Here is a 26552-nt window from a genome sequence, read left to right as displayed (position 1 = left end):
GAAGAAAAGTCGTATCTATTGTATGGCATACCTCTCGACAAATCAAGTGACGTGATTTTCCCTTGAAGCTGGAGGTTGGAACCGGTCTCGGTTCTCGTGTCCCAGAATCGTATTGTCTTGTCGAAGTGTCCACTGATTATCGTCGAACCGGAGCCATCGGACGTGACGAGGTCGTTACAACTCGAGCCAGCGAATTTCGTCTCGATGCCTATGGAGCAGAAGCAGAAGCGTAAGCAGACGACGCATCGTGCGTAACGTATATATTTTGTATATATATTCAATTTCATAGAAGCGCATCTACAGGCGGAGCTTTGTGATTACTTTTGCGCGTCGCGCGAGTCTTGTAATTATAAAATCTGCGTTCACGCGCAGTGCAAACTTTATAATCAGTGAATTATTTCCGAGAAACTACTGTCAACAAGAGATAGAGCCGAGGAGCTGAAAATCAAGTAGATCTAATATGGCGCGCATCCTAAGAATAACAGGTAAAGGCGTAGTGCAGTTGCTTCGCGGAAGGGACAAAACAGCTGCGTAGCTGCTTCGACACGCGCCTCGCGGAAGAGAATCACATGCAGCCGCGTGTCGTGAATCGCGAAAATTAATCTTTTTATATGAACCACACGTAGGCTCGTCTGGCGATCAGGCGCACTCGCTATATATATGCGCTATATTGTGCCACGGAGCGCTGCTTTGGATGGCCCCCTGCGTCATCGGCTGCTCGTCAATGTGTCAATTTGGCCGGCTAATTCCCTTTGTTGGCGCGCCTTTTTGCTCGAATAAATAGCTGATTAGTCCGTGCTCGCGCGGTGTGTTATTCGTGTGCGATATACATAAACAATATCGCGGCATTATAGAAATCGATTCGTGCGAGGCAGATTGCAGCGCGCCAGGCGCAGAGCACACGCAGCGGCAGCAGCAGCCACGAGTACGGGACGGCACAAAGGAGACAAAAGATAATGCAACTTTAATCAGGCAAAATCTAGCTTTGGCCGAGCCAGTTGAATCTGACGTGGATCACTTGGCAAATATAGCTCGACTGCAGCTGACAGAGAGCTATACTGTATCGCTAAAAAGTCTCGTTCATCGTTCGCTGCAATTATTCGGCCTCGCTTGCAGTGTGCTCGATATATTGTTTGCGCGTGCCTCTTCGCTAATTTTCCTACTCGATCGCGAGCGAATTCGAAAGCGAGCGAGGGGAAACGAGCGCGACGCGAGTGACGTCGCAGCTAGCTTACACCGAAACTCGGCAGAATATAAAAGCCAATGGGAATTTAATGTCCTTTGAATAATTTGCCAGCTTGGCTGCTGCTGCTACTGCGGCCGAGCCGTACGCGCAAATATTCCTACATATCCATCGCCACGCTAATTTGGTTATTTCGTGGGAAGTAGGCCACGTTGTGCGAGAGCTGCCGCATACACACGGCTCAGCAAGTTCGTTCTCTCAAGTGCGATAGCTGCACACACATCTAGTGGCGAGTTGCCACAGAGACAGACAGAGGGAGAGTGAGAGAGAGAGAGAGAGAGAGAGAGAGATGAAGCCGTCGTCACTTAGCTCGTCTAACGTATATAGCTATCGCTCTTCCAGCCATATAAACGCGTTGTCCGCGCTGATGAACGTTGCGAGCAGCAGCAGTCCAAAGGGTTGAGTGCGAGGCGCAGAACTAGCGTAGCCGAATCAATTTCCATTATTCACGCTCGATTCACCGTTAAAGAAAATTTAATTGGGTCCCGAGAATTCGAGCGACAAAGCGCGAGCTAGCTCGACTGTGGCCGAGGTAGTAACATTTTTCCATGCGGATCGCCTGCAAGTGGAGCCGCCAACGAGCGCAGTCGAGAGAGAGAGATGCTTCTCTCTCGCTCTCTCGTCGGTGTTATTGTACGGCCGAGAGGAATGTCCGGCGCGTTTTACATCCTCGAGCCTCGCCGAGCCTTTATATTCAATGTCTCTATGGAAAAGATAAAGCGTCGATATGGCGCTCGGAGAGCCTTAACTATCGAGTTAATAAATGCACGAGCTAGGTCAGTACCTACTCGCGCAGCAGCGGCGGCGGCAATTTATCCAGCTCCGAGTCTTAATTTTTCAATGAAAATAATTTAAAATAATTACAGAATTTTATGCCACCAGTGAAAAGTTTTTGCCTCGCGCGCATACGCACGTGCGTGTTTATATACACTCGTTCGACAAATTCAGAGCAGCCTCGTAATTTATACATTTAGCTAGCGCTAGCTATGTAGCGCCCCGTGTATAGCTCGCGCGTATCTTCCTATACAGCATTAAAGTCAAAAGCATTTAATTGAGTTTCCAGGGGAGGTGCGAGGGGTTTGCAGATAAAAAAGGAGCACGCGTATACACGTACACACATATAGGCGGGCTCGCGTCTAACCTCAGGGCAGGAGAGTAAACTAATTACTTGTTTTGCATGCCAGAGACGAGTGCATATATATATACCCACACACTCGCACCTAGATACACGCACACGGGCGCGAGACCATATAGGCAGGCTTGTAATAAGCATATAGCGAGGGGGCAGCACTCAAGCTGCCAAAAATGTGCGGCTTTCCAGACCGGATTTCCTATATACAAACGCGATGCGCGTAATCTCGAATTTATACGTACGCAATGCACTCCGTTCGCGTGTCAATTACACTGAGAGAGAGTGAGAGAAGAACGAGCAGAGCAGAGCAGAGCAGAGCAGAGCAGAGCAGAGCAGTGCAGAGCACTTGGTGTAAAAATTTAGTTTTAAAACCCCGACGTGGAACAATAAAAGCAGCCTCGGTGCAGCTGCAACTCCTACTGTTCCTTTTTTTTTCTCATCATTTCTCCTCCGCATGTGTACTTTGCGCGTATCCTTCCGCATGCGCCAACATCGTAGACACTGCACTGCAGCGAGGCAGTACGCAGAAATCATTAAGGACGTTACAAGTTTTCAGGCTTGTGCAGGCGCAGGCACATCTCTATATATCTATATGGCCGAGCGAGAAAGAGCAAAATTCCATTTCCCTGGGATGAGTAATGTAAGAGCCGAGCGCGCCGCTACTGCAACTATTGCAGCTAGTGTTTCTCTCGCTCTCTTCTCTTACTGTACGTACTGTACGTACACATCCCATATACATATAATGTACTGCAATGGGCGCGGTTTATAATCGCCGTTTTCTCTCTGTTGTGGCTCTAGTGGCGTGCGTAAATGTAAGCCTGTAAGTGTCGAGCTCAGGGATGTGAAAGCATCGTCCGTGTACGCTTCTTCTCTCCCGCGCGGCCCATTCGTCGCGCCACAACGTGTAATAAAATTTGTACTCTTTGACAAGTTTTTCGCCGCGACGACGAGCTACCTCGTAGCTGCCGACACGATCGTTACGAACAATCGAAGGCGCGCATTAAACCTTTGCGGCCCGGATTATAATGAAAAACCGGCTTGGCATGTAGCACTCGACTCAATCTATACGAGGCAGCTGCGGACTTTGAGAACTTGAAAATTAAAACTTTGCAACAATAACAAAATACCTCGGTGCACTGCTGCTGCTGCTGCTGCTACGCATCGCGCGAGGCCGTTCCAAGGACCTCGGCAGTAGCAGAGCTCGACTCTCGAGTACCTCTCCTCTCTTCAGGCTTGCATAATAATTTTTCAAAACTTTTTTTCTAATTTTTTTTTGTAACATCCGCACGATGAAAAAGTTGGCCCCTTCCGGGCGAATAAATATTCATTTTCACGGTATGTATATACCCGCGTGCTCCGATGTGCAGTGCAGCAAGGCCGAACCTCGACTCGAGCACAATATTCCTTTGCTCGGAAAATCGCTACCAGCAGCGACGGCAGTGGCGGCAGCATCAGCAGCAGCAGATAAATGAACCTTTAACGAGCGCCAGTTCGTCTAAGTACATGGAGCGCTGCTAAGGTGAATGATTTTTCATTTTGCTGCCGCGAGCCTCTCGGTTCTCGCTCCTTGGCGCGCCGCGCGGCTCATGCTTGTAACGGCCTGCACGGTCGAGGAAAAACAAAAAGGGAAAGAAGCTCCTCCCCGGCAGATTGAGGCGCGCGCGTGCGCAAATTATATGCGAGTAATGCCTAATTAAATATTCAAAGGGTATACAATCGATTAATCTGTTTACGAGACTCGCGTCGAGCTAGTCGGCGGATATTTATTAGGGGATTCTACTTCGGAAGATTATTATTGACGCGCCGACGTTGAAAAGGTTATTGTTATTTTTTTATTTTATTTTATGGCTTCGTCCATTCGTTCCTTCGTTATCTCGTCAAAGATGAAATGATTTTAAGATAAATTTATGCAGCCGAGGTATAGTCCTCATTTTATTAAGCCCGAGTATAGACTGCTTGCGCTGCTGGAAATACGCGAAGAAGTTTATCCGTCCACCGCCATGGTTTTTTTCTTCCTACCCGTCAGTTTTATTCAATCAAGTTTTGAAAGAGAGAAATAGCCGTTCAAAAAGGCACCTCGAAGTTATTTCTGATGTTGAATTGCTCTCCGCGGTGCGTGTCACGGGGAGAGAAAAAAAGAAGAAATTATTTAGCTTTTCATCGAGGGTACCCTCGAAGGACGCTAATTGTGAAAACGACGTTATTTCAAGCTTTTCGGAGCAATGGGGGATGGCTAACGAATCACGTATTAATTCGCCGTGATTAGCCATGTGCGCGCATGCGAGGCGTCTCTTTGATTTTGCTAATACTTGTTGCCGTGTGTTACGCGTTGTGCGCGCCACTACCACCACCACCACCACCACCACTGACGCCGCCGTCGTTGCTGTTGCTGCTACGCGTGAGAAACGAGAAACGAGAAAATCATCAACGAGCTCCACGCGCACCAAACTCTACGTACGTACGTACGTGCTATAATTATCGTAGAGAAACGAGTCAGTGTCAAAATTTTAAAGCTGTTTACGCGCATATAGCTGCAGGTCTAATGAGATTTTGCGCGCGCGATAACGGCCGGGGGTTGTGTGCTCTACGAACGCCAGTGTGTGTGGGTGTGTGCAATGGCACTGTAGGGCATCTGGCCAAATTTCGCATGTGATTCTCAACAATTATCGTAATGCTTAGTACGTATATGCGGCGCGTATTTATACATTTTTAAGCAGTGGTCCATGGAGATTTTAGATAGCTGCACACGCGCGCCTCGTATTATAATGCTTTTACAGCGCTATAGCCGAGCTTTTAACAGGAGCGGCTCAAGGTGACAATTTACGGCTTGGCCCGACACTTAATGCAAATTTCCACCGGCCGGATTGTAAAATTAACAAAATTTTAACCCCGAGCGGACTCGTTATTACATACATATTACTTACGGAAGAATTTATCGATTTTTTCAAAGTTATAAGCGCGTTGAGCGAGGTCGAGGTAGAAGGGGAGGCTGAAAAGATGTAAAACTTACAAGCCTTGCTTCGCAGATCCCAGATCTTGAGGGTGCGGTCGTAACTGCCGGTGACCACCTTGGTCGCATCGCCGAGAAACTTGGCTGCCATCACTTTGTTGCTGTGGCCCGTGAGAGTGTGCTGCAACAAAAGAACCAGACAAGAGCTTCAATTTAGAGCTTCCGCAGCTTTCTTTTTCGCTTCCTTCTCTCTTTTTTTTATAGATCCATTGAGCGGAAAAGTTCGTTGCGCGAGCTTTTAATTCTTTTTTTTTCTTCTTTTCATATTAAGCGTTTCGGTGCGCATACATAGCTTGCACACCGCGAGACGTGTCGAATGTTCGGGGTGGGATTATAAAAGTTCTAATTTATTAACGACGTGGCGTTTTTCCAATGGGTATAATGGAGAATAAATCAAGGCGGGAGCAGCGGGACGCGGCCGATAATTGATAAATAATTCATATAATCGGGGTGGCTGTGGGCATTTTATTAATTTATCAAGAAATCTGATGGGCCGTGATTGCTTCCGGAATTTGATATTCTTATTAAATTGCCACACACGCGCGTGACAGAGACACGTAGGTCCCCTTTGTAAATATTATAAATACTGGTCGAATAAGCAAAGGAGAGCACACGCAAGCACGCGGCTAAGCGCGGCCGAGATCTAAGAAGACGAGTTTTATAAATAAGCGATCTATCTGCGCGCGCGTCTGTGTGTTTTACGCCATGTTGTCGATTATTAATGCGAGTAGATTAAACTTATTGATGGTTTACACAGTGGGTGGCTGTGCATAGTGCATATACCAACATATTTGTTATTAATGATCTATTCACTCTGTCTAAGTGCGTGCATGTGTGTGCATACTAGTTCTTCAGCTATTTCATGAAGCTGTTGATCATGCATCTTGCGCGCTAAACCATCTTTCCCATTTTTAACGAACAAATGAATCTACTCGATCACGTTAACTTTGGCAAAAAAAACAGGAGAATTTTTTTTCTTCGCGGATATTTGTATTTGTTTTGCACTGGGAGGAGAAAGAGGAACGAGGAAGGAGCTCGGTATATTGGAAAGCAAAGTTTTTAATGTACAAGCTGGTAAGTTGAGAGGGCCCCTGGTCGGCTTTTTCGTTTACTTTGAAGAGTTAAGTTTTCTTTCAAGGTAACGTACAACCGAAAGGTTTTCCGAACAACTTTTTTATGGCGCACCCTCGTTTTTTTCGTACGCTAGCTGCACGATCAACCAGCCAGAACAATCGTCTCTGCATTACTCTTTCACTAAAATTATGGCGGTTACTTTTTTTTTATTTCTATTATCGTTGTTTTGGAATAATATTGCTATAATTTAGAAACTGAATAGCGCAAACGACGACGTTGCATCTCGAGAGAGATAATATGGGATCGCAACAAAATAACTTTGCTCTTTCTCTCTCACTTGAGTTCTTTAGTTTACATATAAGTACAAGCAGTCTCAACTTTCTTATCTATCGAATTTCTTCGAAACGCAGCGCTAAATCTTGCAAACTTTTCGTTTAATTGATTTAGAGGGCGAAATTAAATGATTATGGAGTAGCTGTGCGACGACGAAGATCGCTTACTTTGTAAAGCTCGATTATGGGGCTAAAATAAGCGATAAAATTGAAACGAAAGTTTGGATAAGAAAAAATATACATGCTGGGGAATGCAGGTTTCGTCTGGCTATAACTGATGAAGTAAAACTTTTCTCTTATCTTGCATATACATGTATACATATAAAGAGAGCGAGAAAAAGAAAGAGATGCACACGGACACACGAATACAGTCGGAATAAAGAAAAGAAGGTTAAGTTATTCCGGTATTCAGTGGAGTTTACGTCAGCATCTTGGCAATTTAAAGTTCCAACAAGAGCCAGTCCGAAGTATCGTAAAATTTCACTCTCTTTCCACGCACTCGTTTCTTCTTTATGCCAAGAAGCAGCAGAAGAAGAAGCAGCAGCGGCAGCGCCAGGCAAGAGGTATGACAACGGGCCAAGAAAAGTCTTTTACCGCATCATCGCAGTAATATTACATAGTTTTGAAGGAAACTGAAGCAAAAAACGGGGAGGTTGGAAGGGGGGTTGGAAAGAAACGTGTGCATACGTATGTAATACCAACAGAGAGAGAGAGAGGAAAAAGTTTGCTTCGTGACCTCGTAGGCGAGGACTACTTTATGCTCAAAGCTGCTGCACACACGCGAACTTTACCGATATCTTCTAGGAAAGCGTTCTCTGATCGCGGGACACGAGTCGGGAGCTGCGAGCTCGAGACGCTGTAACGTACGTAGCCTATACACATGCCACCCACTGTACATAACGCATACGTGCATAAAGTACCAGTACCAGGAGGGGAGCGAGAGAGAAAAGACAGCGAATATAAATATATAACGTAACGCTAATGCTTGTACCGTTGCGAGTGGTACTGCACTACTCTCGGCTCGAGCTTCTATTATCATTCGCTTTTCGCGGTAATGCATTCGTTTGGATTATTCATATATACACAATATATATGAGCGCGCGCGCGCGTAACTCGATAGCGAATACACACACACACACACACACACACACACACACACACACATGCACGCATAACGTTCCAGAGAGCAGAAAAATTGATGCACGCGAGGAAAGGAGGGAGTCCCCTCATTGAGCGCCGATGTATAAATCGATCAATTGTTCGCCGCGCGCTCCACGTGAATTACATTATATGTGCAATGTAGCGTGACTCTACGTTCTTCTCTCTCTCTCTCTCTCTCTCTCTCTCTTTCTCTCGTTCGCGCTCGACGCATATTATAACAACGATAATATGCATGCGAGAGCTGGGCCTATATATCTCAAGATAGAGGAGCTCGAAAGGAAAGAAGAAAATGAAGAAAAAATGGTAGGATAATGTACACAGTCCAATCTCTCATGAGGCTGTCTTGGCAGCTACTCCTCGCAGGCCCTATGCGTCTAATTACTAAACAAAGTCCCGCGCTCTCGGGCTTTATAATAGATCCGTGTGCACGCACAATCAGTTGTTTCTTTTTAACTCCTCTTTCATTTGTCCCAGCTCCCTACCTCTCTCTCTCTCTCTCTCTCTCTGTCTCTCTCTCTCTTTCTATAGAAAAATACGAGCCGAGTGAAAAATTAAGCAGCTATATACATTATATGGGATAGGCTGGCTTGCGGGCACAAATAAGCTGATGTAACTCGAGTTTGAGAGAAAAAAAAGAATGAAAGAAAGAGAGCCTGCGAGAGAAGAAGAAAAAGCGTTGGCAGCAGCAGCAGCAGCAGCAGCAACAAAAAAGAAGCGGATAAACGCAAAAAACAAAAGCGCAGCTCTGCAGCTCTATTGCGCGCAGAAAGCGCCTTGCCTGCAGCGTATTTTAATATAAACGTGCATATGATATAGACGCGGGCGCGAGCGAGCCCTCGGTAAAAGCATAGCTGTATATGGAAAGATATAGAAAAACCTGTGCTCGAGCTGGCGCATCTATACAATAATGAATGTATGTATCATATCGCGACGTAGCAGCAGTAGTAGTAGTAGTGGGAGCAGCGGCAGAAGCAGCTCAGAGGGCATATCAATTACGCAATATCGATGTACGTGTACGTAAGGGAGGGGAAAAAAATGAAAAAAAAAATTAATAAAGAATCCCGCGGCAAAGTTCGTCGTCACACGTAGAAAAACTCGACTGCGCGTTGAATGAAAAAAAAAAAAAAAAAAAACAAGTTGGAAAGCCAAAGGGGGATGCGAGGCTTACACGCATAAATAATGACGTCCCGAAAGAGGTCACGCGAGTAGGTGCGGTACTCGAGAAGCTAAAACCTTTGAATTCGAGTCTGCGTAGAGCTACTCCACAGAGCACAGTCGGCAACATCGTGATGCGTTTGAAATTGCAGGTGAATGCGCATTCCTGGTGAAGGTGCCTGTACCGTACTACTACGATCGATTTTACAAGACAGAAATTCGTGTCGCGCTCGAGCTTGGAAAATCAGCTCTCGATTGATAAAGAAAAAAAAATCCAACCTCGAGCGCGACAAAGTGTGCCAGGCAAAAATATCGAGCTGCGTATACGTACGACATACGTGCGCGGTGCACTGTGCAGGCGTTACATAGCGCACGCATCGAGTTCGACGACCGGCGAGACTCTTCCGCGCTCGGCTCCGCGGCCTTGGCGATTCAATGCCCCGCACCAGATAACTCACTCTCTTCTCTCGCTCTGCTCCTCCTTCCGAGCGCTGCCTCGCTTCTTCTTCTTCTTCTTCTTCTTAGCCGCTAGATAATAGATTATTTCATACGTGTAACTAGTTGCGCGCGCGCGAGAGCGACAGAGAAAGGATCGCAGCTGGGTATGATGCCATACAGCCGCTACTCTCGTGCGACTCCTCCACGAGAAAGGGGAAGACTTTTTTCCCAGAAAAATATTTATATATATACACACAGAGCGATCACGTTGATGACTGACTTTAGACAAAATGTTCATTAAAGTACACGTGTATTACGGTGAGAGAAGCTGAGCTCGCTAGAGCTAATATCATTATCGACGGCGATCATCTGCAGCGCAGCGAGAGAACAGCGCAAAAATGAGATTACATCGTATATACGTTATACTTGAGCTTTATACACAGAGCCGAGTAATGGCTTGTGCTTTTATATCGTATTTATAACGATGACAAGTTATTTCGTGGCCGCCACGATACGCATTTAAAATAATAAAAGACGCGAAAAGTCGTTTCTCCAGATCGGCTGAAAGGCCAGATACATACACGCGTATATGCCCCCTGTCAAATGAATCACACACGGCCAGCCGAGGATCGTTACGCAATGCAGCTTTCCTCGACCGCACTCGCGCGCAGTAATGCCGCTGCTATCCTCGCGCATCTTTTATATTATATGCATCTCGGCAGATTCTCGCGGCAGATAACGAATTATATTTCGATTTCGTTACATCGGGGCCGTGAAATTTATACGCGCGCGAGCGATATATAGGTAATGGACGCCACGATACACGTACTGCACATGCGGAATTTATGAATAGTAATAAGCCGTCGCGATTCTCTTCTTGGCGGTGGATCGCCGAGCGCAGCGCACATGTATCGCTACCAACAGCTGGAATAATATCGCTGCCTGCCGTGTACGTGTTCGCGTGCAAAACAATCGCTCGGCTATTACCGCGTCCTACGTCGTACCTTCGTCGTTGTCGTCGTCGTCGTCGCTCTTGTGCGATCGCGGCAGTGTCGCGTCATATCGTCTTCGCGTTTGTAATTTTCGCTGTTGTAACGGTCAACCGGCGCTCGAGATACCTCGTAAAATCAACAACAACAGCAGCAACAAGCAGCAGAAGAACCAATGCTGGCTTCCAGAGAGATTTTATCCGAGCTAATATTTATGTAATACCAGGCGGCTATGAGAATGAAAATTTTCAGAAGTGCATAACGCACTCGTGTAATACACTCTGAACAATGTGCGGTAACTAGCAGAATGGCCGATCCTATGTATAAGAGATGAGTGTGTGTATTCCGCTTCTCTCTTATATACCTGTGTTTGTGTAGCAATGTTGACTTGGGCAAAGGAAGTAGCTGTTACGCCGCTGCTACATTAGCGTACAAATATGGTTTTCAAAAAAAACATCAAATAAATGCACAAAGCTTTTATGCTTTTCATCGTATCGTTATTTCCGCATGTGCTTTATGCGCGTCTGCAGACTCCATGATAAAAAAAATCGAAAGTGTGAGAATCGAAGGTTTCGTGATACCCGATACGTATGAGCATCCACGATTCTTTTGATATTAAAATTAACCAGTGGCGTACGATCGCGCAACGAAGAGAAAAAAAAATTGGACTTGCAATAGGTAAACCGATTTTCTTATTATGAATTCGGAATGCGTAAAAATAGATTAATTGGATTTACTATGGAGCTGCGATTTGAAATCTCGCATAAGCTTTTGAAATATAAAGAAATCTGAATTATGTTAAAGTTTTCTAAGACGACAAGTCCGTTAGACGCGTCGGGTAAATTGAGACAATAAATCGCCGCCACGCAGCGGAGAGCTTAATCAAATAAAGATTAGAGAAAACATCGATCAAAGCGTGTAAGGGTCGTGCAAAAACGAGCATTGCCGGAGCTCCGGCGTACAATAATATTTAAGCAAGTTGCAACTCACGCGCTGAACACGGTTATATTATTAATTTAGTTGGCTACGTTCAGGGACGCGTGCGTTACAAGGTGTACTAGCCGTGTTTTTTTACGCCGTTCTCGAGTGCGTAGGTTTTTCCCTGTCGGAAAAATACGGCGTGGATACACGCGAGAATATTAATAATCGTGGGTCGGAGTCGCTAAGTAAACATACACAGCAGAGAAAGAGAGAGACGTGAGCGTGTAACACGATACGAGTCACATCAAAGTCGAGAAAAGCTTCAGAGCAAACACATCCGAATTGTTGGCTTGAGCTGCTGCTATACAGATGACATAAGGTCAGTCCATTAGTTAACCAGTCTGGGCTGTGCGGCAGTTCGTTAGACTATACTGCAAGCGCAAAACGGCAGCCACAGCAGCTGCAGTAGTCGTTGTCGTCGTCGTCGATCATGTTCGCGGTGTAGTCGATGCTTAATCGCCGTTAAGCAGACAACTGCGGACTCTTTTTCCCATCGTAGTCCACGTAATCATCGTCGCGGTGCAGCTCACACAGGCGCGCGCACACACATGCACACTTACATGCTATATACGAACAGGAACACTTCAACCGGTATTTCGTAAAAGTCCCTCTCCCTTCGTATGCTCGCGCGAGTACTCTCAAAGACATGATATAGAGGATTGAAGCCGTTCCGGATATGTATATGGATACACACACACACACATACACGCAAACATATACACGTACGTACAGTCCTCTCGCAAGTACACGTAGAGCAGCCGGTAAGGAGCATTGCATTTTGTTCTCGCGCGCAATTGTAATACAACGTGTACGGGGAGGAAGGGAATGTATATATGCAGCGATGATTAGTCGTGTAAGCCCGCGCCAGAGAGGACCATTTCCTCGTTCCAAAGCTCGTGCGTATCTGCCTGTGCTTCGTTTCTTTTATTTTATTTTTATTTTATTTTACAATACAAGGTTCAAGACTCCCACTCGAAGCCATGTGCTTCACGGGATGATTTAGACAAACGGAAACTGCGTGTGTGCACTAGCTCTCCGAGCATAGCCACGCCGACGTCATTATCTCGCTCGCTCGGCGACGTAGTATACGTATTTATTTGACTTGGTATTATATACACGCGGGTAATTAGACGCGTCTATGTCGCGCGACTTTTTGCGCGCCCGGCTCGTTCGCTAAATAATATTCTTGATTACATTTTCCACTCGACGCTCGTGCCGCTGCCACTGTGTTTTATCCCCCTCCCCCCCACGCTCTGCACTTCTCTATCGTAGCTATCGGTCGCGCATGCTACGTACCTAATGGATATCTTGATACGCTGCTCTTGAGCTTGCCATCGGCTCGTCCTCTTCTTTTTTTATTCGCGCGCATTTTTCGATATACAGTACATTTTCCGTGCACGCGAGTGAATTTTATGCACGGCGTGAATCGACAACTGAGTGCTGCTTTGCTCTGCTCTGCACATACACACACGCCACAGATGCGTGAAAAATATACGGGAGAAGCCGATGCTCCGCTCGCAGCGTATCGCGTTCGCGCTGCACTATCACTGCACTGCACGAATGGATATCCGCAAAGCTGATCGTTATACCAGAGAGAGAGAGAGAGAGTATGCTGTAATACAGAGTCTTAGCTTAAACAGGTAATACACTCAAACTGATTTACTTCGGCGACGTTTCAGCAAATTATTTTTCCAGCCTCGGAGCCGCGCGTATGTAAGCGCGAGGAAATAGCAGCACGTGTGTGCCTATCTGTGATATATGCCGCGCGAAATCTCCACGAAAGTCATTATCTTTTTTTTCTTTTTTTCAGCGCGCGCACACACAGACACACACACACGATCGTATCGCGCTGCGACGCGCAGAATGACTTGGCGGATGATTTTCAAGATTCTAAGGGATCGCGAGAGAAGATCTCGTCTGGTAGCAATGCGTACATTGCGGTATATATCAGGCGAAGGAAGAAAAAAGGAAGAGATGTCGCGAGAGCGAACAAGACCTCACGCGAGATTTCTCAAAAGTCAAGCCAGGCAACATTTTTCCTTCGCGTCGTTTTCCCGTTCACGAATTACGTATTAACGCGGCGAAAATAACCTCGTCGTCGTCGTCGTCGTCGTCGCCGTAGACAAAAAGCCGCACGAGGAAATTTTCATCGAAGAGCGAGAAAAAAACGTGGTGCTGCAGCCACGGTGGCGGCCGTCGTATACTAGCCGTCTAAGCGCATGGCTTATAGTTTAGGTAATGGTCGCTCGCTTGTATATACCCCGAGCCGATATACAACGTCGCTTATATCGTGCTCGAAACATAAAGGCTAAACACCATCTATAACTTGGTAAGGTCGAACTACGAAACACACACACACACACACTCATACACGCTTGTCCGAACTTGGCGCGATAATCTGCTAGAGCTCAGAAGAGGAAGAGAGGAAAAGAGAGAGAGAGTAAGATAGATCTCGCGCATACACCCCTTATTTTCGAGTAGTTTTACGCCGGAATACACTAGCCAGCTCAGCTCTTGCTCTCGTGATTATTATTACCCATACGAAAGTTCACTCGGCGCTTGAGCTTGTGCGTCGTGATCGCCTCTGGCTACGTGCACGAGCGAGAGAGAGAGAGAGAGCGCCTCTACCTCTCTGCACTGTAGCCATGTATATGAGGCATTTCATGCGAAGTGTCCTAGCGCTTCGCCGCGCGGCCCAATTAAGCGAAATCACTCAGTTTTTAACTCACGTAAAAAGTATCAAAATATACTCAGAAAAAATAACTAACTAATGATTTCGATAGGAAATTTCCTCAGCTTTCCGATGGTGTGGTCAGATTTTCCGAAATTTTCCATTTTCCCCGGAAAAATTTGACATAAAGTTTAAAACGCAAATATCTCAAAAAGCCCATTTTTAAGATTTTTTTAAATAGTCCCAATCGAAAGCTGAGGAAATTTCCTAACTGTATGCAAGTTTTCAGAGTGTGCAATTGATTATTACTTAGTGAAACACAGCTGTGAACATCGGGCGCTCGGCCGCGCGGCGGTATGACGCCAGCCGCCGCGCCGTCAGCCATCGCGCGGCACCCACTGCCCTATTCTTGTGTATGACACGACTCTAATTTCTCTTTAAAAATTAAACAAATACATGATTTCGATGTATTTTTTTCTCAGCATTTCAATGGTGCGGTCAAATTTTCCAAAAATTTTCATTTTCTCCGGAAAAACTTGACATAAACTTTCTAACTCAAAATATTCAGTCGTTTTTGAGATAGTCAGTTTTATAGAGTTCTCGACGATTTTCCCGGTGAAAATGGAAAATTTCGGGAAATTCGACCTCGCCATTGGAAAGCTGAGACAATTTTCCATCGGAATAGAGTGATAGTTATTTTTCAAGGTGCACTTAGGTACTTTTACAGCGAGTTGAAAATTAAACGATTTTTGGAATTAACGAAAATTTTTGGAAAATTTGACCGCACCATTGAAATGCTGAGAAAAAAATACATCGAAATCATGTATTTGTTTAATTTTTAAAGAGAAATTAGAGTCGTGTCATACACAAGAATAGGGCAGTGGGTGCCGCGCGATGGCTGACGGCGCGGCGGCTGGCGTCATACCGCCGCGCGGCCGAGCGCCCGATGTTCACAGCTGTGTTTCACTAAGTAATAATCAATTGCACACTCTGAAAACTTGCATACAGTTAGGAAATTTCCTCAGCTTTCGATTGGGACTATTTAAAAAAATCTTAAAAATGGGCTTTTTGAGATATTTGCGTTTTAAACTTTATGTCAAATTTTTCCGGGGAAAATGGAAAATTTCGGAAAATCTGACCACACCATCGGAAAGCTGAGGAAATTTCCTATCGAAATCATTAGTTAGTTATTTTTTCTGAGTATATTTTGATACTTTTTACGTGAGTTAAAAACTGAGTGATTTCGCTTAATTGGGCCGCGCGGCGAAGCGCTAGGACACTTCGCATGAAATGCCTCATATGCATGCAAAAACGCCCTTCGGACAAAGACATTCTGCTGTACATATACGTGGCCTCACTTGTTCCAACCTCTCGATTAAGAGGGTAATGCCTCTCTCGTAGACATGCCGCGCGCGAAAGATCCGCGCCACATGTCATTTAAGTAAGGGCTTGCGCAATGTATATGCCCGGCGCACGCATGTGCGAGGATCGAGGCTGTGTGTGTATGCAGTCAAGAGCCCCGAGTCCGAGGCTGCCTCGTGTGTAACGTAATACACGTACCGTGCATATATATGCAGCGATGATCCTTTATGCACACATACGACGCGCGTGTGTACTGTATATACGTCCCTCGACGAAGGAGCAAGAGAACCTATCATCATGGATTGATCCAGCGCGCCGGACGACGGTGGAAGCGAGCAAAAAATTTCTAAATCACAAGTTCCGCTTTCGGTTTAGCCTGAAATATACGCGCTACAGCTTCAACGCGCGCGCCGTATTAAATTTATATATCCAACGAGCATAAATATCCTATTGACTTTGCGCATTTTTCCCGCTGCTTATAAGAAGAAGAAGAAGACGAGGAAAAACAAGAAGGCTTGCAGCGCGCACAGTACGCAGAAAAAGCTGATGCATCAGTGAAACCGTAATTCGAGATTAAACATCTAGCTTCACACCTGCGCACACGCGCATATAAGTGCGCACATTCGCACGCGAACGAATATCAGGTATGCGTGAAGTTGCAGCCATATTATGCATACAATTAAATTATATAAGAGAGAGAGAAAGAGAAAGAGATTGCACAGCTGAAAGATAACTAATTCGAGATTGGACGGAATGCGCTAAAATAGCTGTACTGCTTGCAGTGCGAATACGGCTCGAGCTTAAAAACAATCGACATGCGCTGCAGCTATTTCCCGCAGCTTTTGACAGAAATTTTAATTAAAACGTCTTTCCGAACTGCGCTGCAGGTATTTCGATACGTGCATGCGTGTACGCTAGTATCCACCAACTCGACTTCTCGAATGCCTCGACGCGATCCTCGAAAGCGACTATAACTTGCGATCTCAGCGTGCACGAATTATCTTGGCTGATAATTCATGCATACACGAAGAAAATTCGATGACCACGTCAGTCTATATTAGCAGTGCTATTATGATGTATACAACCTGAATAAGATATTGAGCATGAATTTTACATAATGTGACTTTAGGGGGTGTAGACATTAAATTTGCCACGTGTACAGAAGCACGCCTATGCGCGTTGCAGGGTCATGCAATGCTCTGCTCAGGCAGGAATTATTACAGTCAAAATTACAGACAGAACTGTAGACACATAAACGTTATCGAAGAAGCGCATAGAGAAGAGTCGGCTGATCATAAGTTCCGGTAGTTTGGATTGGCTCCGTTTACCAGTAAGGCTCGCACGATGTCTACTTGCCTGTACTACAGGACAACCAAGTAGACTCCGTAAAAGTATGTGCCATCCAGCCGCAATTGCAATAGTTTTCTACTGAATCGATTACAAATTAATAATGGATCAGGTCCAACGACGATACATTCGAAAATTTTACTGAAATATAATTTCAAAACTTTATCATTTTGTGTTTGGAATCGATTATGACATCTAGGTGTGAAATTCGAAGCTCGTACCCGAAGAATACAAAAACGGACTTTTCTTGTTCCACACCTATTTGCTACCTGATGAACACATACATTGATGGTCTATTTATCATTCAACAGATGTTTCAAAACAGCAGTTAAAAGTAAAGTTCCAACAAAACCAATTACATTGCGCGAAAGATTCTAACTCTAAGGAGTCTATATTTCAGGATTATAACGCGCGTCTTTCGCTCGAGTTTTGCAGGTTAACTAGTCAATACCCAATGCGCCTAAAGAAGTTTCATTTGAAACAAAAATCTCGCGAAAAAGGTAGCCGTTGCCGCAGGAGCTGCGATCGGTCTTGGGGCGCTGGTGACATGCGATTTCTCAAAAAGCCTCTCGGTTAAACAGAAGCCCGAGTACCGCGGGTCTTTGGAAAAAGGGCCTTACAAACACGCGCGTGCTCTCGACTCGGAACAAACGACATTTTTACGAGAAGTCACGGATTGTTTATTTATAAGGATGCGCGAGTAATATAATGCGCGAGTTGCGTACTTGCAGAGCTATTACACGTAGAGAGAGAGAGAGAGAGAGAGAGAGAGGAAGAGTTGGTTGGGACGATGGCAAAGAGCATTCCGTTAATAGCTCGCACTGCTCGCGCAGTCGTACTCGCGCGCGTTTGTAAGGCGCAAGGTCGAGCGGAAATGTATATAGGCGTCGAGATGTACAAACGCAGCTCTCGAGTGCGCGCAAGGCCGTGATTGCCCGCGGGAAGCGCAAGAAAGCGCACCATTGACTTTGCTCTCTCATTCTCTCTCTATCTCTCTCTTTCTCCAGCCGAGCATGCATAGAGCATACATGCAGCCCTGTACATTGATCCAATGCAAATTCATTCTCAGCAGCACTCATACTTTGCCCTGGCGTGTACATGCGCTCGCGAGCTCATCTGTATACTTATATGCGCGCGCGGGACTGCGTGCGTGCATGCACGTGTTGTCCGAGCGACGAGAAACAGCCACGAGGAACAGAGAGAATGGCTATGAGGTACGCGACTATTACCGAGCGGCTAGTTCGCTCTGCTACATGCGTAAACGTCCGACTCGATGACAATTGTTTTGCGCTTTATTGTGCGCGCGTCGGCCGCGCCGAGCGTGCGGGTGTGCAGCGGCTATTTTTAACCCGGCCGTAATTATTAATCGATTTTACACCGAAGCAGCTCGCGCGATATTACTCGACTAATGGAGCTATCGAGCTCGAAGCGCGTCTAGCAGCAGCAACAGATTTAATTTCTCTGATAACTCAAAAGACTTATGCGGCTCTATTTCAATCGCTTTAGAGGAATGATATGTATCGCTTTAACGGAATTACAATAGCTCGTGAGCATGTAAGCTGTGCACACCAGCCCCCCAAGTGCAGCTCGCAACTGCCAGGAATAGCAGGGAATTTTACCCGTAAATCCCCAAATTAACGCCAGATTATACTTTGCCTACTAATTGGCTATTATGACGTATGCGCGCGTGCATATTCGCTCTGTCTCTCTCTATTTCTCGTCAAGACTACTCGTCGAGTTTGTCGTTCAAACTATGTTATAGCTGATAATTCGACGAGTCTGCGTGTTGCCGCGCCGAGCTGCGCATTGCCTCTCTACCGGCGCAGTTGGCTTTTGTACCTGATTCAGCCATTCCGCGATTTTATAATACCGCAGAGACATTATAATACTTGCGGCTTAACGATAACAATAATAATATGCTAATGGCATTATAGTTTCCATGGAATCGCCAATGAAACGCTCACCTCTCGAGTGCGCGCGCGCGCGCGCGCATGCAGTCGAGGCAGCTGCCACGCGAGCGCAAGTATACTTATATTATACGCGAGCCGCCAGATACTATGTAATAATCAAATCAATAAGGTGAAATAGTGTTATGGCAAAATTTAACATTAAACACGGCAGTGCGCGCGTAACAAGCTTACAAATGCACGGCCGGCAAACGTAAATGGATTTAGACCATTAACCGATGGCTAATTATAGCCAGCTCGCTTTCGCTAATAAGAATCGAATAAATAATCCTAATAGTAGTCCTGTATACGGCCTGTTACGTATACAAATATAGTGCACGGCTTTACATAGATGCGCGCAATTTACGACAAATTTTCCAGAAATAAAAAACTTTTTCCAGCACACCTTTCCGCGTTTATGAATACTTCTTTCGACTCCCCTAAAGTACGTCGCAATTAAACGGAACTCGGGAACATCGCGACTTTTTAGCATATACAAGACGAACTTCTATTTTTTCCTGTGCCCATCTTACTCTTCCTTCTCTCTCTCTCGAGCGCGCATTGGATTTAATGTACTTGAAAAACGTCATTAGTAAAGACGTTCATAATAATCGTTAATTTCAGGCAAAAAAAGGACGACGACGGTGGCGGCGCACGGCGTTTTAAGACACTGTACATCGAGAGAAAGAGAAAACGAGAGCAATGTAGCAAGTCATAAAATTATGTCCTCCGCTGAAACTTTTCGCATAAAGAGAGAACCTGAAGTTAATTTAACCCTAAGAAACTTTTCGAAAGCGGCAGTGGCGGCGGTGGTGGTAACGCGAGGGCGGAGGTGTCTAAAGTCAGACCTAAAGTGGTATCAGTGAAAAATGTTATAGAATCAAGCCTTTTATTAACCGAAATGAATTATCTACGCGTTTCTTTATCGCGCCAGGGCGTTACTTTTTTTGTTTGTTTTTTTTCTCCAGTCCAAGGCCGCTACTTTAGAAAAGGCCAAGTTTTGCTTCTAGCTGTTATAAATTTATAAGCACGAGCTCGTAATTAACTGATATTCAGGAAGCGCTTCGCAGAGAGGTGGCTCATGCTCGACCGATTGCTCGGCTATACGTACCAATATGTTTAATAATATTGGTTAATTTGGGATAATTGCTTACAAAATATGCTATATTACGCAATTACCAGGGCAATTTGTACCTTTAATGCGGCGGCTGTTGCTGCTGCTGCTGTTTATGTGCCTTGGGCATTTTATATTCATAGGATGGAATTTCTCAAACGCGATAGTAGCCAAGGCACTGGGGCGTGTTTACACCGAAAATACGATGAAAATGCAGGACGCGCGAACGTAGTACACGTGCATACACGCGCGAATATACATACGCATTTCATCGCTCTCGCGCGCTTACGAGGAAAAAAATATGAATTAACGTTCATGGTGATAAACATCTATGGGAGCCGTACAAGCAGGGCAAAAAATATTCTTTCAACCACTCTCGATTATTATCTCTCTATATTATAAGATAATATCGCCGCCATTCGGTCGAATGGTTATATGACGACATTACGCGATGACCACGTGATTCGGTCGAAAGGTCACATGACGTCATCACGTGATGATCACGTGATTCGGTCGAATGGTCATATGACGTCATTACGCGATGATCATGTGATTCGGTCGAAAGGTCACATGACGTCATTACGCGATGATCACGTGATTCGGTCNCAAAAGGTCATGTGACCTTTCTATAACGATGTCATCAAGTGACAGACCTTTTGATTATGTCACTTTGACCTTTCGATCACGTGACGATCACGTGATTACGTCACGTGACCTCTTTACCTTTCGCCATTTTAAACATTTTATTATAGTGTAACCTTGCGCGTTTTGGTACAAGAATAATTTAAATAATAAGGTCATAAATGTGATAATTATGGTTATTTTGGTTTTTTGATTACGTGATTTTGACCTTTCGTTCACTTGACGATTACGTGCTTAGGGTCATAAATGTGATAATTATGGTTATTTTGGTTTTTCGATTACGTGATTTTGACCTTTCGTTCAAGTGACGATTACGTGCGTAAGTAACGTTACGTTAAGTAACGAACCGCTTGATGATAACGTAACCTTGAGCGTTGTTATACAAGAATAAAATAATTCGTTCATCATGCGATGCGTCATAACGTGATCACCACGTGATCGAAAGATCAGAGACACATGATGATCACGTAATGAGGTCATGTAACCTTTTGCCATGTTGACCATTTGAACCTTTGACCTTTTGATCGAAATATTTGAATTTGACTTTTTGATCACGTGATTATCACGACCCCTTGACCTTTTGATCAGGTGGTGATTATTATGGTGACTTTGATCCTTGACCCTTTTCGATCATCACATGATCATCACGTGACTCTGACCTTTCCATAACGCGATCATCAAGTGACTGACCTTTCTATACGTTAACATTACGTGACTTTGAACTTTCAATCACGCGACGATNAATATTTGAATTTGACTTTTTGATCACGTGATTATCACGACACCTTGACCTTTTGATCAGGTGGTGATTATTATGGTGACTTTGATCCTTGACCCTTTTCGATCATCACATGATCATCACGTGACTCTGACCTTTCCATAACGCGATCATCAAGTGACTGACCTTTCTATACGTTAACATTATGTGACTTTGAACTTTCGATCACGCGACGATCACATGATTACGTCACATGACCTTTCGTTCATTTGGTACAAGAATAATTTAAATAATAGGGTTATAATTGTGATAATTATATATTTCTATATTTCTATAAACTTTTTTCTATAAATTTACCATCAAGTATTATATAAAATTTTATCTTATTAAACATATACTCATATAAAATTGTAAACGAGGGGGGTTGGCGCGCGAAGCGCGCAGGGGGGCACGCCCCCTAGTATATATATATTTATGGGAAAAAATGTGGATCTCCATACACAGAGAGTGCAAAGAGTCGTTGCGTTGTTGTTGCTGTTGTTCGGGCGCATCGTCTTGTTCGTTCGCGAAAGTGAAAAATGAGCTGCAGCTCCCCCCACGTGACATGGCTCGAATGATTCACAGGATAAAAGCATGCCAACACGTGGAAGCTCTGCTGAAAAAAAAGACTAAATATTGTTTTCAGAAGAAAAATGTCCGCAAACTCAGAGGCTTAGAGCGTTGCGCACACGCGTGTCACTACAAAAATGAAAGCTGTGGGCCGAGGGGTGGCGTCCGTCGAGGCTCTCGAGGGGTGGCGCGTACTTTGACGCGTGGGCGTCAACCTCGAGGAGAGACACGAAAACAGCTCGAGATATGCGCGCCCGATCTCACATATAAGCCGGTCATTAACTATCCGCGCACGCGTACATATATTTATAGTCATTGGCTCGCTGGATCGTACAAAGTACGTGTACAGGCCGCATGAATTGATTTTCCATTATAATTAGCCAAAGTCACCGGGCGTAGGTATTATTATTAATGACTCGTTGGGCACTTGGCACTCTTTCCTGTTTCGTCCTAGCTTTTTATACAGGCAGAGCTTTTATGTGCGTTTCTTTAAAATTAATGATATTCCAGCGATGTAGCGTATATATGCTAGGGGGGAGGAGGAGCAGCGCAAAAACAGCCGCGCAAGTCAGTCGCGAGTGCGATGATCTCTCGCGAAAAATCGCGGCTCGGCGCGTACACTACAACACGAGCAGCGGCGCAATCGAATGATCGCGAAAGAGAGAGAGAGAAAAAGAGAGAAAGAGATGAGGTAATTTTCGAGCACACGCAATTTCCTTTTACGCTTGTATAATGCCGTAATGTTGTAGAGCGTGGCGGCGACGGCGTCGGTGCGAGTTCATTACGCCTTTCTTTTCTCTCTTATCTTTGTCGTGTAATAAAACATCAGGTGGATACACGCTCATATACGCACGTGTGTATTGTCGTTACGTAAAATCGTTCAAGTTCAAGGTTGAGCATCTTTTTGCGTGAGCTTGGACGATTAAGTTGTATAGATATTCCTTCTCTCGTCTCTCTCGTTCCTGCCTAGCTACTGTAGCCGCGGCTGCTTTCTTTTTTTTCCTACTTCCTCTTTACACGCGCGCACATGCGAGTGAGAACCTATTCTTTTTTCCTACTTCATCTGCCTCCTCCTCGTCGTCTTCTTCGCCTTTTTTTCTTCCTCTATTCTCTAGCTGCCTCCCCCGGTGCACGGCTGCCTCTATCTAATCTCCCAAAGTATCCTAACGGTCGCCGTAATACTCTCGAGGTAATTAATAATGACGCGAATGCCTGCTGTAATATAGAACGATAATCACGGACAATTATGTGATTTATGTACGATAAATCGGAGGCCGGCGTCGCGCGCGCGCGCGCGATATCGCGACCGTTAATTAATATCGTTATTGTACAAAGTTCCAACTGCGGGAGGAATTTCTCTGGAATCGCTCGGACATGGATCGTCGACGATGCCTCTCGAATAGCCTTTGATAATATCGAACTATCGGTCAGCTGCGGCGGCGACGATTGCGTCATTCTACGAGTGTTGCGTAATGAATTACATCGGCCCATCGAGTACGAGTTGCAGCTGCTCCGCGCGAGCCCAGAGTGATTCGCGTTAATCTCTTTTCCATCGGTCACGTTGTTCGATAGTTTTGACGCGAGATACATTTTTTATCTTTTTTATTGCGCATAAAAGTCCAAGAGCTCGAGGCTATCGAGTCCCGCATAACCAATTGTTCATTGCTACTTGAAGCTCGGGCTCGATATATGTGTGTATAATTTAAGTACGCACGTCGTAATTATCGTTATCCGAATGTCCGCCAGGAGAAATTAGTAAATTACGTCGACGCTTCACGAGTGTTTTACGACGCGTAAGTAAATACAGCATACGACGTGAAGGACTTTTCCAAGACGTTTGCGGCTTATGTAAATATGCGCGCGAGGGCATCGTCATCATCAGCGTGTATATATCGGGCAGAATCACATGCATATCACACACAAGTGCTACACATAAAAGTCAGTACACGTATGATATCAAGCGAGAATTGCGAATGTTGTAAAACAGAGAAAAAGAGATATGATCTAGGGCAAGACTTGACTTTACATGCGAAAAAAAGAAGAGGCTTACACGCAAAGGGGCGGCTCGGTATATATTCACATCTTGCCATGCTTATAACTCCTCATTAGACCGGAGCCAAACGATATGTCCTACCGCATATATGGCTCTATCAAGTCATTTAAAAAGCTGCTACATAAACACTTTTAGCCGCGGCTCGAGATTTTTTCGCGTCGATTAAACGCCATTTTTTCCTCCATTGCTAAGTTTTTTTTCTCTTGCTCTTCCCTGCTCAACGGGAGCTCAAACGTGGATCGACTGGATGATGCTCCTGCTGCTGCTTTCTCGAATTTGCATTCCAATCGGAGAGTAGTGCGAGCGAGACAAATTATACATCTGCGACATTAGCCAAGAAAGTTGCGCGCGCGAACTGAATCTGCATAGCAAAGAAGCTATACATATAATGCGCGCGCTTGCGACGCTTTATCGAATTTTAACGACGAGCCGCGACACGACGCCAAAAAAGGATAACGGACTCTATACTTCGATGAATATATGCGCCTGTACCTATATATATAAAACGAGTTTTCCTAGAATATTGCCATGCAGCGCATATAAGCTCGGCGTCGCAAATTTTACTCCCTTCGAATATAATGTAAATGGCACTAGCATGTCCAGCGGCGTGTTAACGTCTCGTCGGACACGGCGCATAATAGATATATATATAGGCATTATACAGGGTGGGGAATAAATATGGAAACCCCAGGAAATTTCGCAGAATAAGTTGGGGAAAAAAATCAAAAACCTCATACCCGACGTATTTTTTCACGAGGAATCCAATGGTGACCTTGAATTTGACCTTGAACATGACCTTCAAGCTCCAGCGACCCAAAAATCGATTTTTCAAATGTAACCCCCATTTTTTATTGCAGATTTGAAAAGAGCACAAAATTTCACGTCAAAATGTATGTTTTGTTTTTTTTTTCAAGGTCATTTTAAGGGCGTTACAGACGCAAATAAAACCCCAATTTAACCTAAAACTAAGTTCAAGTAAGGGCTTTTTTTCTCATTGTACCGCCTCCTAAATGACCTTAAAAAAAAAACAAAACATACATTTTGACGTGAAATTTTGTGCTCTTTTCAAATCTGTTATAAAAAATGGGGGTCACCGTGCGAATAATCGATTTTTGGTTCACCGTAGAGTATAGGTTATGTTCAAGGTCAAATTGAAGGTCACCATTGAAAAGAGTGAAAAATTTTACGTGAAAATATGTATTTTTTTTTTTTTTTTTAAGGTCATTTAGGAGGCGGTACAATGAGAAAAAAAGCCCTTACTTGAACTTAGTTTTAGGTTAAATTGGGGTTTTATTTGCGTCTGTAACGCCCTTAAAATGACCTTGAAAAAAAAAACAAAACATACATTTTGACGTGAAATTTTGTGCTCTTTTCAAATCTGCAATAAAAAATGGGGGTTACATTTGAAAAATCGATTTTTGGGTCGCTGGAGCTTGAAGGTCATGTTCAAGGTCAAATTCAAGGTCACCATTGGATTCCCCGTGAAAAAATACGTCGGATATGAGGTTTTCGATTTTTTTCCCAACTTATTCTGCGAAATTTCCAGGGGTTTCCATATTTATTCCCCACCCTGTATATGTTAACGCAGTGTCGTCGTGCTCGTCCTCTTAGACCGAAAAAAAAGTTTTTTCTTCTCTCTCTCTCGCTCTCCTCGGACGATGATCGTCATTATGCACGTGTACGTATATAAGTGCGCACGTACTCTCGAGCGAGCGCGCATGCAAACTAATAAAAATTAAGTATCGATCAGCTCACCTGAACGACGACAACAACGATGGGCAACAATCGATCGAATTGCCGAGGTGCAAAAAAGCTAATTCGTCCTCGTCCTCATCATCGTCGAGTCGAGTCGAGTCGAGTCTTGACGGTAGTTTTACGAGAGGGCAAATTAATAAATGTTCTTACGAGCTTGTCGCTTGATTGAAAATTATTCACTGTATATAGAGCGAGACTATGGAAGGAGCTGCTACCACTCGCCTGGCTAATTGATTCGAAATAACCCTCGCCCTTTATTTAATTGCTTTGAGCTCTTGATGTTATTACGTTGGCGCGAACGCGAAACACTGCGCACACCGCACCGGTAATGATAATGAACTTTCCTTTGAAGCGAGTCCCGGAGCAAGTAACACCACGCTGCAGCTCGATCGCCTAGCAGCAGAGCAGCTCCTTTGTAATACTCCGGGAGCGAGCTCGAGTGTATCAGGAAAAGAAAAAAAAAGTTCGTCGCGACTTTGTCGACCTATGGGCCCGTAGTGATAGCAAAGAGCCATCCGCGGCATAATCGATAAGGGAGAGCCTGCGTCGCGCGCGGCTCGCAATCGTCACAGCGAAATACAGATATTTTTAATAAAATCCAGTGGAAAGGGACGACAGAGCTACGAGCTAATAAATAATCTTTTAACTCGGCACTAAGTTTTACGCGAATACGTTTTGCTTTTATTCTATATATGTGTGTACCGCCGCTCGAGAGGATAGATATCACGCGCATATATTCACTCGAGTTTAATTAAATGTAGAAAATACGGAATAAGTCACTTATACGGAAATTTATATTTATTCGCGTCCACTCGTGTGG

General features: G+C 44.7%; 1 protein-coding gene across 2 annotated transcripts in view; it reads right to left on the bottom strand.

Moving 5' to 3' along the window:
- The window catches only part of LOC106651581 (autophagy-related protein 16-1), a 339331-nt gene that overhangs the window by 10925 nt on the left and 301854 nt on the right, over positions 1-26552 (bottom strand). For both annotated transcript variants that reach the window (XM_014370143.2, XM_014370142.2), the window contains exons 8-9: positions 5386-5506; positions 32-208 (exon numbers count right to left, since the gene is read on the bottom strand). In XM_014370143.2, coding sequence (XP_014225629.1) covers positions 32-208; positions 5386-5506 — 298 coding nt within the window. The remainder of the gene's footprint in view (positions 1-31; positions 209-5385; positions 5507-26552) is intronic.

This window comes from Trichogramma pretiosum, unplaced genomic scaffold (genome assembly GCF_000599845.2).
Source record: "Trichogramma pretiosum strain Unisexual culture from Peru unplaced genomic scaffold, Tpre_2.0 scaffold68, whole genome shotgun sequence".
NCBI classification, from domain to species: Eukaryota; Metazoa; Arthropoda; class Insecta; order Hymenoptera; family Trichogrammatidae; genus Trichogramma; species Trichogramma pretiosum.
This window is presented reverse-complemented; position numbering and strand designations above follow the sequence as displayed.